This window comes from Colias croceus, chromosome 3, assembly GCF_905220415.1.
Source record: "Colias croceus chromosome 3, ilColCroc2.1".
NCBI classification, from domain to species: domain Eukaryota; kingdom Metazoa; phylum Arthropoda; class Insecta; order Lepidoptera; family Pieridae; genus Colias; species Colias croceus.
In genome coordinates, this window is record NC_059539.1 from 8,717,136 (window position 1) to 8,736,206 (window position 19,071).

General features: G+C 32.8%; 2 protein-coding genes across 3 annotated transcripts; both read right to left on the reverse strand.

The window, feature by feature from the left end:
* Positions 1 to 2,116: 2,116 nt before the first annotated feature.
* On the reverse strand, positions 2,117 to 3,146 carry LOC123706106 (small nuclear ribonucleoprotein-associated protein B). Its single transcript, XM_045655260.1, has 2 exons — positions 3,020 to 3,146; positions 2,117 to 2,919 (listed from the first exon to the last, which is right to left on the reverse strand). Exons 1-2 carry the CDS (start codon positions 3,020 to 3,022, stop codon positions 2,359 to 2,361), a joined length of 564 nt encoding a protein of 187 aa, XP_045511216.1. The 5' UTR covers positions 3,023 to 3,146; the 3' UTR covers positions 2,117 to 2,358.
* An 11,328-nt stretch (positions 3,147 to 14,474) lies between these two features.
* On the reverse strand, positions 14,475 to 17,586 carry LOC123706248 (Krueppel homolog 1-like). Of its 2 annotated transcripts, XM_045655430.1 has the most exons (3): positions 17,329 to 17,586; positions 16,660 to 16,838; positions 14,475 to 15,990 (listed from the first exon to the last, which is right to left on the reverse strand). In XM_045655430.1, exons 2-3 carry the CDS (start codon positions 16,664 to 16,666, stop codon positions 14,921 to 14,923), a joined length of 1,077 nt encoding a protein of 358 aa, XP_045511386.1. In that variant the 5' UTR covers positions 16,667 to 16,838; positions 17,329 to 17,586; the 3' UTR covers positions 14,475 to 14,920. The 2 variants fall into 2 exon arrangements, with proteins under 2 accessions (XP_045511386.1, XP_045511385.1); XM_045655429.1 differs by lacking the exon at positions 17,329 to 17,586 and having other exon boundaries at positions 16,660 to 17,073.
* Between the last annotated feature and the right edge of the window lie 1,485 nt (positions 17,587 to 19,071).

The following is a 19,071-nucleotide window of genomic DNA, read 5'->3' on the forward strand; positions in this document are numbered from 1 at the left end:
CATGGTCAACATAATATACTTCTAACTGCATAATATAGAGTATTATGAGTAAATATATATTCAATACCGTTGTAATTCCTAACAATAATTTTGACCATTATTGTATGAATTTTTTATAACATTGATAATAATAGGGCAGTTCTACATAAGTAATTATAAATATTTAAATTATAGCTTATATATAAATCTCAACACCAAAACGTAATTCAATAAAATGTATAATACAAATTACAACTCCTATACATTATATTAAATATAAATACATAATGTTTCTTACTGTAATGCATTTATAAAATAAGCAATAATTAAAAAGGTTTTAATAGTCATAAATACAATTGACAAAAATAGATCCCTTACGTACTGTACTTATTACATGCATCGTATCTAATTTAATTTTAACTGCTTATGATTGCTCCCTTAATTCCAAAGATTTGGGTTTGAGAGTTGGGTATTACGTAAATACTATTGTGATATTATTTTTTAATAATTTACTTTTTTATATTATAGTTATTATGTATATTGTATACCTTTAGTGCCCTTACGCACTAGCGGTTAGCCGCTTTCCCATTTTAATATGCAACCGCTTATGAAGTGCGTACAATCATAAGCGGTTGCATATTAAAATGGGAAAGCGGCTAACCGCGCGGTTATCCGCCCCCGCGTTTAACCGCTAGTGCGTAAGGGCACTTAGTGATAGTATTTTTTATGTTAATAGATTAATAACTATTTAGTAACCAGTCATATATTATTAAGTTTTAAAACAAAAATAACATTGGAAATTGAAGTTGCTTTACAACATTAATATAGTTAATAATTGTAATGTGTAACCAAATGTTATATTTTTAATAAATGACTATTCCAATGTTAATAATTCCTAAAATATGTGATCTTCAGTTTTTAAATGAATTTCAAATCTCAATTTTATAAAAAAAATATATATATTACTACCATTAAATATGACAGAAATATTATTCCAATTGAAGGGTAAATTATAACCTTTATGTAATATATCATACTTGGTGTGCATTTTTCTTGTTTATCATGAACTAGTGGTCCGCCCCGGCTTCGCCCGTGGTACATATTTTGCAATAAAAGAAAGCCTATGTCCTTTCTCGGGTATCAAAATATCTCCATACCAAATTTCATGCAAATTGGTTCAGTAGTTTCGGTGTGATTGAGTAACAGACAGACAGAGTTACTTTCGCAATTATAATATTAGTACGGATTTAACAATTGGCTCTTTATTAAAAAAATATGTGTGGCACTCGGGGACTGCCGGGGTAAAGCTATTGCATAGCATGCCTTCAAGCCACACCTCCATGCCTGTCGGAGTGGGGAGCGGGATAAAATGAAATTTGCTTCAAGGCCTACCCTATTTAATATAGATTAATAACCCTTTGCTTGTAATCAAGTAACAAATATAATAAATTCACATTAACTCCAGTGTAAATACAGAAAATTTAAAATTTATGTTCTGTTATTTTATTTTACAATTTCACATTTAATTGAAATGATGGATGGGTCTATACTTTTCCATCATAGAGGGAAGAATTCCTTAATTTTCGTCTATTTCTTGCAAATAATGCATAAATTCCATAAAAAAGAGATACTTTTAAAATAATATTTGGCATACAACTATTTTTTCTGATTTAATGGGCACACATGGATCAGCAAGATAAATTTAATTCCAAAGAAAACATAATATTTATGTAAAGTGCAAATCTTACTATCATAAACCAAGTACTTTGTGGTTTTAGGCCTACATGATTTACTTACAAAGATTTGGCTGTGGGGCAAGTCTGTTTTTATAATTTTAGGCAACATAGCAAAACCAGAAATTATTTCTTGTTGGAAATGCTTAGTAATGCAACACATGTCACTGTAATTTTTGATAAAAAAAACCTCAACCTACCTTTTGTAGATTAACTAGATATATTAGATTTACTATGTTTCGTCTCAGGAGTTGAACAGCAAAATTTTTATTCTTGAATACAACCATTTCTAATTTCTTAGCAAACAAAATTGACACCAATAACAAAAAAATATAAGTATTTGGGGAAACATTGTATATATTATATTAAAATTTTACTTCAATATAAAAATAATAGATGGGTACTTACATAATAAGTAATTTATTATGATAGGAATCAAATAACCTTTCACATAGTAGCTGTTTAATGACAGATGGTTTATTTTTTTAAACACACACATTATTATCATTCACTTTATTAACACTTATGACCAGGTATCTCATTTACTCCTTTTCAATAATTGTAAATCATACTTATTTGTATAAACACCAATTGCCACAATATTCAAAAATATTTTCTAGTATTACACATATTAGAAAAATACACTTTAGTAACGGCGCATTCCTGGAGGGCCACGACCCGGTCCTCCTCGACCCATGCCAGGTGGGGCACCCATCATGCCCGGTGGTGGGCCTCCCATCATAGGTCCTCCTCTCATTTGTGGAGGCGCCGACATTTGTCCACGGCCACCAGGTGCCATATGTTGTTGTGACGGTCCACCTACTCCTCTCGCAGGTCCTTGAAGACCTGGTGGAGGTCCTCCGAATCCAGCGCCGCGACCTGCCGCACGACCAGCGCCTGGACCTCCAATGGCACCAGGTAAAGGAACACGGGGTAATCCTTCTTCCGGTGGCGGAGGACCTTCAATAGTTAATGAAACAATATTTTCTCCTCGTAGCAATACAAAACCTAACGTTCGCTTTTCTTCACGGTCCGCGGTTTTACTGTTTTTGGATTTAATTTTTCTAAATTCTTCGCAGTCCCCCAATATCAAATTCATATGTTTATCAAACGCTTTAAACGTTCCTATAAAAGTACGAGAATCTTGTAATATCACTCTGACTCGATAATTTATATGCTGTTGCATTTTATTGTTCTTTCCGATCGTCTGAAAATAAAAACAAAATACATTATCCTCTTTAATATTTTCTAATATTCAATATATAAAAAGATGAAAAATAAATCTGATAAAATACAAGACCACGTACCATTTTGATAACGGATTAATTAGATTATTTTAGATAAAATACAAATAAAATTTGTTATATAGCGGCAAAACAACAACCTACAACAAACATCAGTCAATTGTCAATGTCAAATTTGAAAGTACGCCGGCTTTTGTGTTGCTAGTTAACTGCTTCTATTGTCATTATTATTTTTTATTATAGCTAAACTAAACTAGCAAACCCGGCGAACTCCGTTTCACCACCAATTCGCCACCACAATTTGTATACCTAGTAGAGTAAGAGTAGAGTAGTCATTATATAGGTATAGCGTTTCATATTCATGTCTTCTTGTGAGTTTAATAAATTAATAAATATTTTTAACCCTTTACCCCACACATATTATCTTTACGCCATCGTTTCATTTACGCCAACTGTGGGGTATTTCATTTGAATAATACTGGCCAGGCGTTGGGGGACTATTTCGTAGCGCACGCTATGTTTTTTATATAGAATCTATATACATTTATTTTCCTCTACTCTCTACACCTTTAATCCAAAAAACCAAGAAGCTTACAGGTAAATTAGCTTGGAGAAATTTTTGCATATGTAGTGGTGTGTATATTACTCAGATCTTAGAGCGCGTTTCCACTATATCGTTCTGGCCTATACAAAAATGTTTCGATATCCTAACATTACTATTTAATTTTATACTTATTCCTAGCAACACTTTTGTTTTCAATAAAAACAACTTTTAATTTGAAAGAAAATGGTTTTGACTTTATAAAAAAAATATATCATTCAATTTCACGTCCTTGAGCAAACGACAAGGCGACTACCGTGAAACAATAAAATATCGTGTCCATTATAATTTGTTTCATAATTAATATTTGACCATAATAATTACGAAACAAAACAAATAAATAAATCGTCACTTGATAGTGGAAAGTGGAAACACGCACAAAACCAGAATAAACCAGTTTACGCTGTCCGCAGGTGCCAAATGCAGTTGTTTGGTACCGTTAGAACATAAAGCACACATTTCATTCAAAAATTATAATTATTATGTACCTACGTAGTTTAATTGATAAAGGAGAATGACCACGGGTGGTATCGGTAAAATTTGAGTTGTGCCACGTATTCGTGATATTGTTAATTCCTATTTGTATTTATAATGATCATATGTATCACTATTAAGTCTTAATTATACCGAATAAATTGAAATAATATTAAAAGTTTGTGTTTTGAAACATGTATGACCACGTATGGAATCGGTAAAATACTAATTGTGTCACGTGTTCGTGATATTGTTAATTCCTATTTGTATTTATAATGATCATATTTATCACTATTAAGTCGTAATTATACCAAATAAATAGAAATAAAAGTAAAAGTTTTTGTTTTGACACATATATCTATCTCTCTTGCAAGCGTCCTGCGTCTTATGTCATAGTTTCTATTTGAAATGAATCTTGAATGAATGTGTTCGACGCAATGTTCGACGTAATTTATTTTGAAATAGGTAATGTTTATTACGATTTCCTTTTCACATTTGTCTTGTAAATTAAAATATTACCTATGTAGTAAATGTAAAACTTAACGTTCATTTTATAGTGGGAGTCGAGCATGCTTCGGCACGAATTGGGCCACGCTCGCACCGGGGAAGGTACCACACCCTCACAGAATATCGGCGCCATAGTGACAGTTTACTGTCGCGTTCCGTACGGTGAGTGAGGGGTCCGGAGGCCCACATCCCTTCCCGTCCCCTACCTATCCTCTCCTTCCCTATCCTCATTCCCTCCCATCCTCGCCCCTTCAACCTAACTCCTTCCAAATCCCTTTGAGGATAGCAACACATCCACTTCCCAGTGGAGTGGATGCTCATGGGCGGCGTGTATCGCTTAACACCAGGCGACGCATCGCTCGTTTGCTATCCTATAGCATAAAAAAAAAAAAAAAAAAAATCTTTAGTTTAAACTCGATAAAGTATTTTTTTGAAGTGTTGAATAAAACCATGGACGAATATATAAAACTATTGTTTTATTTTTATTGTCGCGAACTGCGGCTTATTTACATAAAAACTTTAATCGTTTCTAAAAGTACTAACATCAAGCTTTAAATTGAGCTATATTTCATCTTGACACAATAAGTTTGATTGCGATACCAAGTGCCATAGTCACTTGGGCAATCTCCTTTTGTATTTGTTGATTGTTGTTATTATTTGTTATTATTGTTATAATATTTTTTGAAGTGTTTAATTTGTGTGTAAGTGTTGTAACTTTATATTGTTAATTCAAAATGGCTCCAGTGTTAAAACATGGTCGAGGCAAGCCTTTGACTTCTCAAACTAAAGAATTAAACTTTAAATGTCGTTTCTTTTTCAGGTTAGTAAATTTTTCATTTTAGTAACATTGTCATTTTGTAAAATCATGTTCATTTTGTAAAAGTTATACGTATGTTAAATGTGCAAATATTAAATTAAAGTCTCATCTTTTTCAGAGGAGAAACACATATAGTTTAATTTAAAATCCCATATATATATAATATATACATATATAAAATAAAAACTAAAAATAAATTAATGTTGTTTTATTTTATTTGCTGACCATACACTACTACAAACGCAAAAATTTCTCCAAGCTAATTTACCTGTATATCTACAGTGCGACACAAAAGAGATGACAAAAAATGAGGGCGCCACCGTTGCTCATATAGCAACACTTACTACGAGCGACGCAAGCGATCTTGGGGGCTGCCATTAATCACGTGAGGCTCGAAAGGGGGGGAGGGGTCCATCAAAACATCACGAAATATCACAAGGGGGAGGGGGGGTAAAGTAATATATCACGTGTATTTATTTTTCGACAAGCGCGCGATACTCAACCGAAAAGCGGCGTTATATGTATTTATTTTTAGTCAAACGCGTACAACTTTTTTGCATATCTTTCATTATTTTTATGTCATTCAAAAACAAACTGCAATCTTTCTGTCTACCTCTGAACGTTTATTATAGAAGGTAGTCATTAATTTACTATAATAAAATTAGATGATATTTATACCAGTATTTTTTTATAAATAAAAAATTGATTCTTTGCAGGTACGAAAAAATACACGTGATATAGGGGGGAGGGGGGAGGGGTAGTCTTAAACCTCACCACGTATCACCAAGGGGGAGGGGGGGTCAAAAAATACCAAAAAAAAAACATCACGTGATTAATGGATGGCCCCTTGATACTATAGAATAAAAAGCAAAAATATAAAAAAGTAATAAATACCGCGATTTAAACTTGTTTCATTCATCATCGTGTAAATTTAAGACAGAAATACATTAGTATTTTAAATGACCTACCTAGATCAAATTTTACTTATATGTATTTGGAATTAGTTTATAAAAATCGGTCAAGCCGTTTAGACTGCAGAGGCGCACATAGAATCAAACATACGAACATACAGCTCAAACTAGGCTCAAACACATTACCCTCCTTCTGGGTCCGTCAGGTAAGGTTGAAAATCACGTATTTTTATTTATTTTTTGTAGATATTCTCCTTCATTTTTAACCGACTTCAAAAAAAAGAGGAGGTTATCAATTCGGCCGGTATGTTTTTTTTTTTTTATGTATGTACACCGATTACTCCGAGGTTTCTGAACCGATTTACGTGATTCTTTTTTTGTTCGATGCGGGATGGTGTCGAATTGGTCCCATAAAAATTTTATTCGGATAGGCCCAGTAGTTTTTATTTTATTAGCATTTTTGTCTGTAGGTATTTGTAAATTTTGCAAGTGCAAGTTTGAAGTCGGTTGTTTTTAACGCAGTTATCACTTGTTACTCCCTTGCTCTACTATCCTACGTACTGTGCTTTCAGAAACCCCTATAACAAACGAATTAAGATGAATAAAATCAAATACCTAGTACTTACATTTAACATATTTATTTAGTAGCTTAAAACTATTTTTTTTTATGTCGGAGGCCAAGACTCACTTTGGGTACCTGCGCCACTCTAGTAAGTAGTAAGTAAGGATTCATAGTAGTTATATATATAGTATACTATACTAGTATAGTATACTATACCAACTATACTATTAATTAAGGCTGGTTGGATTGGATATAACTTCTTGACTCAAATTGTGCTGGTCGCACTATAAAAACTAGTTTTTGTTTTCATACAAATAACCTCCTTAGATTACAAAATAAAAGACAGATGGAGCGTTGCCGAATAAACCGAATAATTTATCGTCATTTCCTTAAAGCTATATTGTGTCACAATCAACACAATATACAGATACATACAGTAAAGAAACTTCATACAAAACGTCCGAAATGGCTCACGCACACAAGCAAGCGTGTTTACGAGTATCGGGTAAGGGGGATCCTTGGGGGGATCGATAGTAGCGGGTGACACATCCACAGATTTTGAATGACAAAGATACGTAGTATAGAAAAAAGTTTAAAGTGATGTCAATTCACATTAAATAAATATCGATTGTTTCAGTTTGTAGCCCTTTAAAATAAAATAAAAAAAAATTATTGACAAAAGATTTTACATGTTGAAATATTGAAGTCTCTGACTCCCAAATCCTTTCAATAAATGTATTTCTAAATACCGTATCTGACTACAAGTTTAAAATATACTAAGTATTTTTTAATTTCTATATACCTAGTACCTACACATGAGGTTTAAATCATGTTGACATATTTTCTACAGATGATAGCTACAAATAGTCACTATTAGGAGTCCAGTCTGTAGTCATAAAGATCGCATCTATTTTTTACACAATCTAGAAGAGCACAAAAATCTAAAAAAATGAAAACCTTAAAAAAATCTTGTTTAAATTTATGTGCATAATTACGTAAATATTAGGGAAGAAAAAGATAGATATAATAATTATTGTATATTTATCGATACGTGAAGTCACCACTTTGTCAAGCACTAAGCCTGTCAAACTATTTTCTTTTTTATCCTAAAACAAAAAGGTGGGATCTAAGCACAGACATCCAAATATATGTTTATATATCTGTGGATTTATGCTCTATAAGAAGGTTCTATGCTCGTATAATAATGATTTTAATTTATTTTTGCATATTTTGTGTTTTTTAATTTAATTTAATTTATCGTTTTAAAAATAATTTAGTAGGTATATAAGTATACAAGTATTGTTAATTCTAGTTTAAAATAATTATTGAATATATGTATCATGCAAATATCAAGCATTATAAACAATTTAGGTACATTAAATAGCCTTCAGCCTTTATTTTGTAATCTAAGCCTTCAGCGTCCATAACAAAACAAAATTTCGAAATATAGCACTGAAAAAAACGTACCTATTTACTCTTACAAGGTATATTTATTCGGATTGTTTCTTCTTGTAAATTCATATTTAGGCTACACCATTTTTAATCTCAAAAGTACCACAAAATCATCTGTGAAAAAAAGCAAAGAGAAATATACAGGCCGAATTGATTACCTCCTCCTTTATTTTTGAAGTCGGTTAAATATGAAAAAGGTAACAGCCTACAGCTAAAAATGTGCTAATTTCGTCGCACGGGCTTAGTTTCCTAACTGTATGTACCATGTATGTACGTATAGGTATATCTGTCAACTGTGATTGTGTGCAGTCATTTCGCCGCTGCATATTGTACGTACACGGTGCTTCTGTGTGGGTGTTATGTTACCAGATATTGAAAATTTTCCCAAATTCCCCGACTACGGAAGAAAGAGGGTTATGTTTTTGAAATGAAATGAAATGAAATGAAATGAAATAAGTTTATTATGGACACATAAAAAAAGATACAATTTAGTTAAGAAAAAAGGAACTTAAAAGATATAAGTACGTATGCCATAATTAGGCTAACCACTCAGTGTGTTGTTATTGACAGTAGATGTATTTCCGTTCAGACCTAAGATCATTAAGCAACTAACTTACTTAATGATCCAAGGTTCAGACTAAGGTATCCAACAATATGCAAGTAAAAATATAATTGAATCCATATATATACTTTATAAATACACGTGATATAGGGGGGAGGGGGGAATTATTTATAAATACATAATATAATAAGTAAATGAATAATATGTGTATATATATATATATATATATTGTGTAATATTAAATTAATTTTTCGAGTGTATCTATGTATAATATTTCTTTGACGCGCCCTGCAGTATAAACCGCTGAACCGATTTTGATTTATGAGGTGACATTGCAATCGTCTGAATTATTATGGTAGATAATGGTGTTAGTGACGTTGGCTACATAAATAAGCTGTCAGGGTTTAATTTTAATTTTTAAATATATATTTGTTTATGAAAACAAAACAAGAAATACAAACACTTAAATATAACTTAATCTAAGTACAATTGGCGGTCTTAACGCTCAGAGCGATTTCTTCCAGGCAACCGTTGATACAATAGAGGAATAAATACATATATATTATGGGTAGTGCAATAATAACTATGATAAAGGATACACAATACACATACATATTGTCATAAAAACTATATTGATAAAAGGGAATAGAGATTCAAATGTATACAGTAAATGTAAAAATAAACTAAAACATAATGTACGAGTTCGTACACATTGTGCATATTGTCATAAAAACTATATTGATAAAAGGGAATAGAGATTCAAATGTATACAGTAAATGTAAAAATAAACTAAAACATAATGTACGAGTTCGTACACATTATGTTACCGTAAAAGTGTCAACACCGTTATTTATAATTTTCATACATAGCTGAATGATACAGTTTTTATCGAAATGTAGCCATATCTCTTACGTGTTTGAAGGTATCACTACCGATTCTACAAACCTCATATTATTTTTATTGTTTCTTATTATTTAATGATTGTATTACAATAAAGTGTAATAAATAAATATATAAAATAAACCTCATTATTTTATTTGGTTGTTGAAATATTTTCCTGTGCCCGTCTCTAATCTGATATTGTAAGTTGAATATGGATACATAGTATTCACACCGGAGTGACTGTAAAGAAGTTTTTAGTTTTGCGTGACTAAAATAATGAATTGGACTAAGTGAGCGACTGACGGCGAGTGACGAGATATCAATCCCACCAAAAACATAAATGTAAAAATTGGAGCCGAGTTCAATCGTTGACTTAATTTGCCAAAAAAAGAAATGAGATCTAAATGTTTGCCAAGTTCTGCAGACAGTCCAGAAATTTATTTATAAAAGATGTATTAAGTTCTTAGGTTGACTGAAAACTCAATTGTTTTATTTTCCCTTAGAGAACAATGTTTATTCCAAAATATAACTTTTTTTAATTTGAATAATATAATTATTTTCACAAAGCAAACAACTAATGACCTATTGAACCCCATAATTTGATGAGGCTAGTTTTACATACTGTTTATATTTTGTGAGGTTCTAAAAACTAGCCTCATCAAATTATGGGGTTCAATAGGTTTTCGTTGTTATTGATGGATTTCAAAATTTTTTTCGGCCACTGATTAGTTTTGATCTATTTTTTAAGACTAGTAAGGTGAATATACTATTTTAATGAATATTTTCTATTTTTTTAAACTTTTCCATTTTTCCATACAAACAAAATTAATGTCATTGAAAAAAATATTAAATACAAATAAATTCAGTATTTTCTGATTTTTTCCTTTGTACACTCACTATTACCTATTTGATTACAAAATTTGAACTTTCTAGGTCATCTGGAAGTGGGTTAGATTTTGTATATATGTATCTATAAGTCAGTCAGTCTTAAAAATTGCGATTTTTGGATATTAATATCTACGCAACTGTTTAATCTGTATTTATGGTTCTTGTTTATCTTGAGGTCCTCTTGATATGTACCATTAACATAAACATTTTTTTTGGATTACTAATTATACAATGTATCTCCAAATAGTTATTTAATAAAATAAAAAAAAATACTCAAAAGTTAAAATTGAACTCAGTGTATATAAATTTATAAAGAATAGAAAAAAATTCAATCACGAGGCGGGACTCGAACCCTTTCGCGCCATTCCGGGGCGGATGCCTGACCAACTCAGCCACTCGTGACCCGCCAGAGCAATCTAATTTATTATGTATATTCTTTCAGTTTTATGTGTCTTAAGGGATACACCGCGCGCCATCTATTGAGATGATTAACAACCATCTCAACCAATATGAAGCACTTTTCAGTGAATACAATATTGTAACGATGGAACACGACCTTTTTTTGTTGAATTTATATTTTTTGGTTTTATGGCATTCAAATGCTTTATAAATATAAATTTATAGAGTAAAGAAATGAATTGAATAAAGTCGCTCAACTAGTAATTTAGACGCCTAATAGTCCATTGAAATGTTACATTTTTTAGGCCTAATCTCATTGTACGTACGTACGTACGTAGTACATAATATTAACTCAATGCCTAATCTTGAATTTTTTAGAGGACGCATGACAGGTTGTCTGGTAGAAATCACTTGTAAGTGATAAGACCGCGTTTTGTACATTGTTCCTTTGTGCTGTTTTCATCTGTGTTATTTTATTTGGTGTGCATGAAGAATTTATTATTATTATTTCTCTCTCCATAATACACGGGCACTACCAGAAGGAAGATACTCGGTCCTTTGGAAAGCTTACGTGGGGACACAGGTCCAACACGCAGAAGCCCTTTAGAGAATTTAATGTGTTGACTCTTTTTCGTAATAAATTATTTCTTATCGATTGTTCTGCCATCTGTGATCGTATAAAGCAACTAATTGTTTTGGATACCGATAAGAGATGGCGCATTTTGAAAATAAAAACCCCAAATCTGTCATTGTATGTCATTGTATGTAACTGTCCTACCCTCAGAGCAATAAACCTATAGAGTACTTGTATCGAGCGTATACAATTTACATATATTTGTTTCTCTCTATCTAAAGAAAACGTCGTATGAAAGAATGAGACAGCTATAGACAACAAGCTACGTTTCAACATAGTCATAGCACCATTTTTACTATAGGTACGTATTTAGATAGATAGAAGGTGATAGTGATGGATGTGCTTCAATCGATAAAATCGTGAATGTATTTTGCATTTACGGTTTCGTGAAATAATAAATAATAAAAAAACAAAACTTATAATTAATTTCAGTTGAATACATTATTTGTTTAATCCTACGTATATAATAAATGCCAAATTATGCGAGAATGGATGTTACTCTTTCACTGCGGAACCGATTACAATGAAATTTTGTACATACACACATAGGTTAGGTTTTATCCCGGAAATCCCACGTGAACGGGAACTGTGCAGGATTTTCTTTAAAAACGCGGGCGGAAAGCTAGTATATTATAAAAGAAATTTTAAAACTTGAAATGTAATTTAAAATAAAGAAGGAAATGATGATAAAGTTAAAGGAGTGAGGAGAAAGGCACAGTCAGCATGAAGGAATCATGCAGCATTTTAACAAGTTAATAAAAGGACAGTCATAATGAAAACATTTTCCTAACATCCTACTAATAAAGCGAAAGTTTGTGAGGATGGATGTTTGTTACTCTTTCACGCGAATACTACTAAACCGATTACAATGAAATTTGGAAAATTACTTTTGATCCCGTAAATCCAACAGGAATGGGAACTATGCGGGTTTTACTTTGAAAACGCATGTATATTAAGTATGTATTTCACTATTAGTTCCTCATCTATGAGAACTGTCATTTAATCAACCGTTTAATTTTCACATAGTTACACATTTAAAGTAACTTATGTGTAAAAAATTTCAAAATAAAAATTCACTCTCTTTAATCAAATGTATTTATTATCTACAGGAACAAAAAAAAAACGTAAGCGTAAGATTGCACAATTCTTCTAGAGTATCCATCTTGATAACACGCAGGCTCGAAATGCAGTGAACACAATATAGCAAATTGTGGCGGCGTCCAATCAACTCATGTCTCATTATTTAGCTCTGAAAATCTAAAACAAAATGAATTTATTAATAATCTGAAAGAGAAATTAATAAACAACAAACGAAAACTAAAACACATAAGGCAAATAAAACAACCACGTGGTATGTTTTATTTTCCTGCGGTAAAAAATTTACATCTATTATTTGCAACAACAACTACATATAAATCTGATATAAGAAACAAAATAAATAAATCAACGTTAATATGAAATAGATTTTTTGTCATAAATCGATAATATACGCTAGATGTGTTACAACACTACGGTGGTAAACAAAATGCCAAACGTGATATTATTGTGACATTTTTTTTAAATTATTTCATTATTATTTTTTTTATTATTATTTATTCCACAACCCCATAAAGTGGGTAAATGTTACAGTTACAACATAAAATTACAAAAAAGCGCTTGATAAAACCTTCAAATAGGTTTAAAACATAAATATTTATCAATTTGCTGAAAATCACTTACCGATGGAAAGATATTTTTACATTGTTTTTATCCAAAACTCCCATTCGACTAGTGATAGCCGGTTGCTAAACATACAATAGTTATTTTAGCACACTGACAAATAAAAAGAAACACTGTACACTTTATATTTTCTAAATATTTCGTTAAAAACACTTGACGCACTGAGCCCACCAGCTGGTTGGAAAACAAACTGACTGCCGGCGCGCTACGTTTGAAGACAGTGCAGATACTCTATCGCTATCTCAATCTGGCTTATGCTGTTATTGACTAAGAGTAAGTAGATTAGAAAATATGTATTTTGTTCTGTCTCAATATAAGAACTCTATAGGTTTATTGCTCTTAGGTCCTACCCCTGGCTCCATCTGTCTTTTATTTTGTAATCTTATGCCACAGACTAATAATAATATACTACGTATGGGCGTATTCAGAAAGAAAGCTTGAAACTTATAAGCGCTTATAAGCGCTTATAGGCGCTTGTCAGCGCTAGTAACCCGCGCAGGAAAATATATGAATATGACAAGCGCCGATAAGCGCTTATAAGTTTCAAGCTTTCTTTCTGAATACGCCCTATACAACTTAGGTCTGATGTCATTTTTTCGTTAAATGATAAAAAAAGTTAAATTGAACAATAAAAACTTAAGAATAAAAATATCTCTAATTTCTGAACATTTTCGCTTACAACTTTTTTGTTATAATAGGTAGTTCTAGGACAAAAAGTTGCTGAACAAAAGTTGTAGAGAATTTAATTTGCAACAAATAATTTTTATAATTTTTTTTATCAGTTATACAGGGTTACTTGTAAAACACCAGCAACCTCGCAGGACAAGATAGCTAGTAAGTAGTATGTAACAACATTTGTTCCAGCATTTTTTTAATATTGTTGTCAAACAAAGTTTAATTGTATAATAATTATCATAGCTTTGTCATAGAGTAGATACATAATAAATGTACAATAATTATTAACCTAACGCGGCTTCCACCCGCATTTATCTATAGGTATATTATGTTTTAAAATCGGGACAGTAGTTCCCGCGTTCAAGCGAACAAACTCAGCTTTGTATATATTATATAATAGGTATATATGTATTAATAAAATAAAAACTAACGAAAATTAAGCAATGCAGCCTTTATTTAAAGAATATAATATTGCATACCAAATGTAACAGATACATGACAATGTGAATGAAGGGTAAGATTTAAAGAAGCATACAAATATAATGTTTTAGGTAATTTTAGTGGCTTGCTAAACCTGAAATATTGACAATAACACACTATAATAATAAGAACTTAATTACATTACACTTAAAAATGACACAAATGCATTCTAATATATAATTAGTCTTTTCAATGCAAACATTATGGCGGGTTTTTATTATGCCAAAATAACGTCCAGTACCTAGCTCAATAATACAAATTATTATCTAGTACATTTTACCTTACTCCTTAATACAAATAATTACGACTAATACTAATAACCACGCAGTCAAAAACAGCCTTTGAATTTAAAATAAGCATTATTGAACTAAAATTAAACTATCAATTAAAGCTTAACATTGCTATGAGGATTCTGCAGCTGCAGGTGCAAATTGTATCACTGATGTATGACGGACTATCGGTGCAGGCTCTTCTATATGTGGAATAAGTTTGCGTTTCCTGGGTGGGAGAGACGAAGGCGCTAGCGTAAAATGATGATAAACCACCGGATCCGCGGGGGGCGACGGTGAGGGCGAAGGCGTCGGCGAAAACGCGTTCGGTGGAACAACAGAAGTTGGCAAAGCATTTGTACTCGATGTTGCCGTAGCACCCGGAGGAGAAGGCGGCGAGCTCGGCGGCGTGGGTGGCAACTGTTGTAAAGCCGCTTCGACTATATCGCACATCACGTTTCCATTTACTAGCGGGGCAGACGTTTGAGAGTTGGAACTTTGCGCGGAATCGGCACCATGTTCCTTATAAATATGCGCTTCCATTTGTTTTTTAGTATTAAAAGTACCATCACACACTGTGCAGCGGTAACAGCGTTCACCGAAATGTTGGAATCGATGCAATTTCAATACATGATTATATCCAAAGTCTCGCAAACATATTTCGCACGTGTAAGGCCGCTCACCGGTATGTGTACGCGAGTGTACTTTCAGTTGTTTAGAGCAAGTGAATCCCTTGCCACATCCGGGTGCTGGACATCTATAAGGCTTTTCTCCTGTATGCGTTCGTAAATGTATCACTAATTGCCCCGATTGTATAAATGTCTTATGGCAATGCGGACAAGCGTGTGGTCGCTCCCCAGTATGAATGCGTGCGTGGCGATGTAATTTTCCCGAATGTTCAAAAGCAGCACCGCATACGCCGCATCGATACGGCCTTTCCTTCGTATGTATTCTTCGATGGACTTGAAGATTCTCCTTCACACTAAACATTTTGTGGCAATACTCGCATTCGAAAGGTCTTTCTCCGGTGTGTGTGCGGTAATGGCGCACTAGCCGAGCCGGTACAGCAAATGTCTTGTGACACACGTCGCACCGGTGAGCATCAGCAGCGACTCGGTGCGAACGTGTATGTGCTGTTAAAGCACTTCGAGTTGATAGAGTTAAGCCACATTCTCGACATTGATGAATACGTTCTTCTTCACCTGCAGAATAATAAAAACCACAATTTAATTCATCACTCATAATAAAATACTTTTTCAATTAAATAATATAATAAACGACCGTCACAGAACAATGTTTGTTGTGGATGTTAAACGCGATCAGGAATATCAGGATGCACAAGTGCGGGCTCGGAGGGAGGTGAAGGGGCGCGCGGAGTAAAGCGAAGTGAATGTCCTCAGCCGGCACGTGGAGGCCTGCACCGCGGTTTTGACGCGTCAAAACCGCGGTGCGCCTCCACGTGTTTGGGCCAGCGACCCCGTATCCGCGCTTTACTACACCCTTCGTCCCGCGCCCCGTAACTTCCATTACTTTCCCTACCATTTCGATTATAATTTCAAGGGAAATAGAATATAACATTTTATGATTTTAAATATTTCACTTAAATTCAAAACACATCGCATTAAATGTTGATTAAATACAAATTTTCGAGAATTAAAAAATAACTGATTCGAAGTCTAAATAATAAAAGCAATACAGAAATACACAAACATTTAATATTATTATTATTTACTTATTTATTATAATCATTGCATTTTATACAATAAGGTAAACAACTATTTAATATTTAATTCTAATAATTACGTCACAGGAAATTAGCAATTAATATTATTTGAGTAATAGATAAAAACTAATAAGATGAAGATGCTCACCTATCATAATAAAAGTTGAATTTATAATCTTATACGTATAGTCCAATGGCGTCAATGTTGGCGTAGGTTGTGATCGAATATCAAACAACGAAACAAGCGTGCGTTCCACTGACGGTCCACGGCCGAATGCGGAATTCGCGAGCTAAAGCCACCGCGTTTGTCGTGTCCTCCGTTCTCCTCTACAACACTCACACATATACATCTCTGAATTGTTAACTTGATATAATATGCGCCTGTGTTCTGTGTATTATTGTGGTATTTAACTAAATTCGCTTGATGACAAATTATCTTCTATCAATTCAATAGCAAACATTTTAATTAATAAATTAACGGACCTATGTATTGCATTTAACAATTTAGATAAATATATTTGATTGAGTAAATACCTAGGAAAGGCATTGCCTAAAAGTAGAGCAAAGTTATTATAAAGATGATTTTATTTGCAAGAGCCCGAGCGGTTAGGTAGTACCTAGGTAGGTACCTAGGCATTTGGCAAGGCAAGTAAATAAGGACTTGTCTTCGTCGCCAAGTCCTTATTTACAGTTTTAGCACAGAATAATAACTAGTACCTAGCTAGGTAGCTAGTTTTAGTAATTTAGGCATTAGGGTATAGTAGGTAGGTCTTATTCAAATTAATTAATGTACAAAAATATTTTTTTAGATAGGTACCTTATTGCACGACGATGCGAAGCATCAGAGAGTGCTTTACGATCTAAAAATTTTTTTCGCCTCATTTTTGCAGCTATTCTTATTATTATAGCCTTGTTAGTTCACGGAATCAAGATATTTTGCATACTATAATTGTCGAGATAATTTAATGGAGATTAATCCCATACTTTTTAAAAATTGATTTACTTCAATAGAATTGGAAAAAAACACCGAAATAGGTAGGTCAAAAAATTTTCCTGTCCGTCATGTGTGAAACCTGAAAACTAGTGATGCAACGAATACGAATACGAATATTCGTATTCGCCGAATAGTAGACATTTACCGAATATTCGTATTCGGCGAATATACGAATTTTTAAAACGAATATTTTTTACGCAACTCTATTTACTACAAATTTAAAAATCGCGCGAAAAAATATGACGTGTTCAGAGACTGCTGATCCACTGGCCTTTTGGCGAGAAGATGTCCATTTTCCAAGTCAGAAAAACTCGCCCAACAATCTTTTTCACTGAAGCCATGTACAGTCGCTTCGGAAAGACTTTTTTCAACGCCTGGAAACATCCAGACTGAAAAAAAAATCGCCTAAAACCAGAAAATCTACGAATTTTATGTTTTTTAAATAAAAATTTGCCTATTGTAAATTTTAATTATTAGAAGAGTAAACATTCATTAAATAAATAAGTCTTTTATTACCAAGGCTAGATATTCGTATTCGTATTCGTATTCGTATTCGCCGAATAGTAGGTTTGATATTCGTATTCGTATTCGTATTCATAAAAGTAGTATTCGTTGCATCACTACTGAAAACACTATAACTTGTGAAAAAATCCATCATTTGAGTTAAATTTTTTTTTAAATATTCTAATCGACGATTGTTATAGGTCACTGAATGCGAATGATTAATTAATTCAGTGTCGTTTAATTGCAATTAATAAAAAACGAAAACTACAAGACTGTATATCTATATACGGTATAGGTACCTACCTACATTTTTTTTTTTTATATTTCATAATTAAATGAGCATTATGAGTCGTGCACTTTTGGATTTTCCAAATAATTTAAAAATACACTCGCATTGTAAAATAAACACAAATAATATTGTGATAATAATAATAACCCAGTACTTATGCCACACAAATGTATATTGTATACGTATATAACATCTGTATTAATACGATAGACGACCGCGGGCTTTGTTGAAGGTTGGAGGGGCAGCGGGTAGCGGGCGCGGCGGCGACGGAAGGGGAACTCGAACACGTGGAGGCCCACCGCGGTTTTGACACGCGTGTGAACTCTCGGCTGCAGTGCGCTTGCGTGACTTGTCGGACGGCTCGCTTCCTCCCGCACTCTTGATGCTTGTATTTTATCTGTCTAGGACAATTCACAATAGCTTACACAACTAGACTGAATAATATTACTATTATTGTTGTTTTTTTATGAATGTAATTCCTTCTTGAGAACTTCATTAATTTACTTAGCTATAAAAAAAATATTAACCTAGGCCTAGCCTATACCTACCTAGTACCTACCTGATTACTTTTTAAGTAGGTACCTAACTAGTCGCGTTTATTATTTGGATTAATTTATAGTACTAGGTACTAGGTACTTATAGGTATAATACTAGGTACTCATATTAATTTATAGGTACATACTAATAATTTACATAAAATATTATAAGTAGGTAGTTAAGTATAATAATATCTTATTTAAGTCATAGGTAGTCAATAGGTACTAGGTACTAGG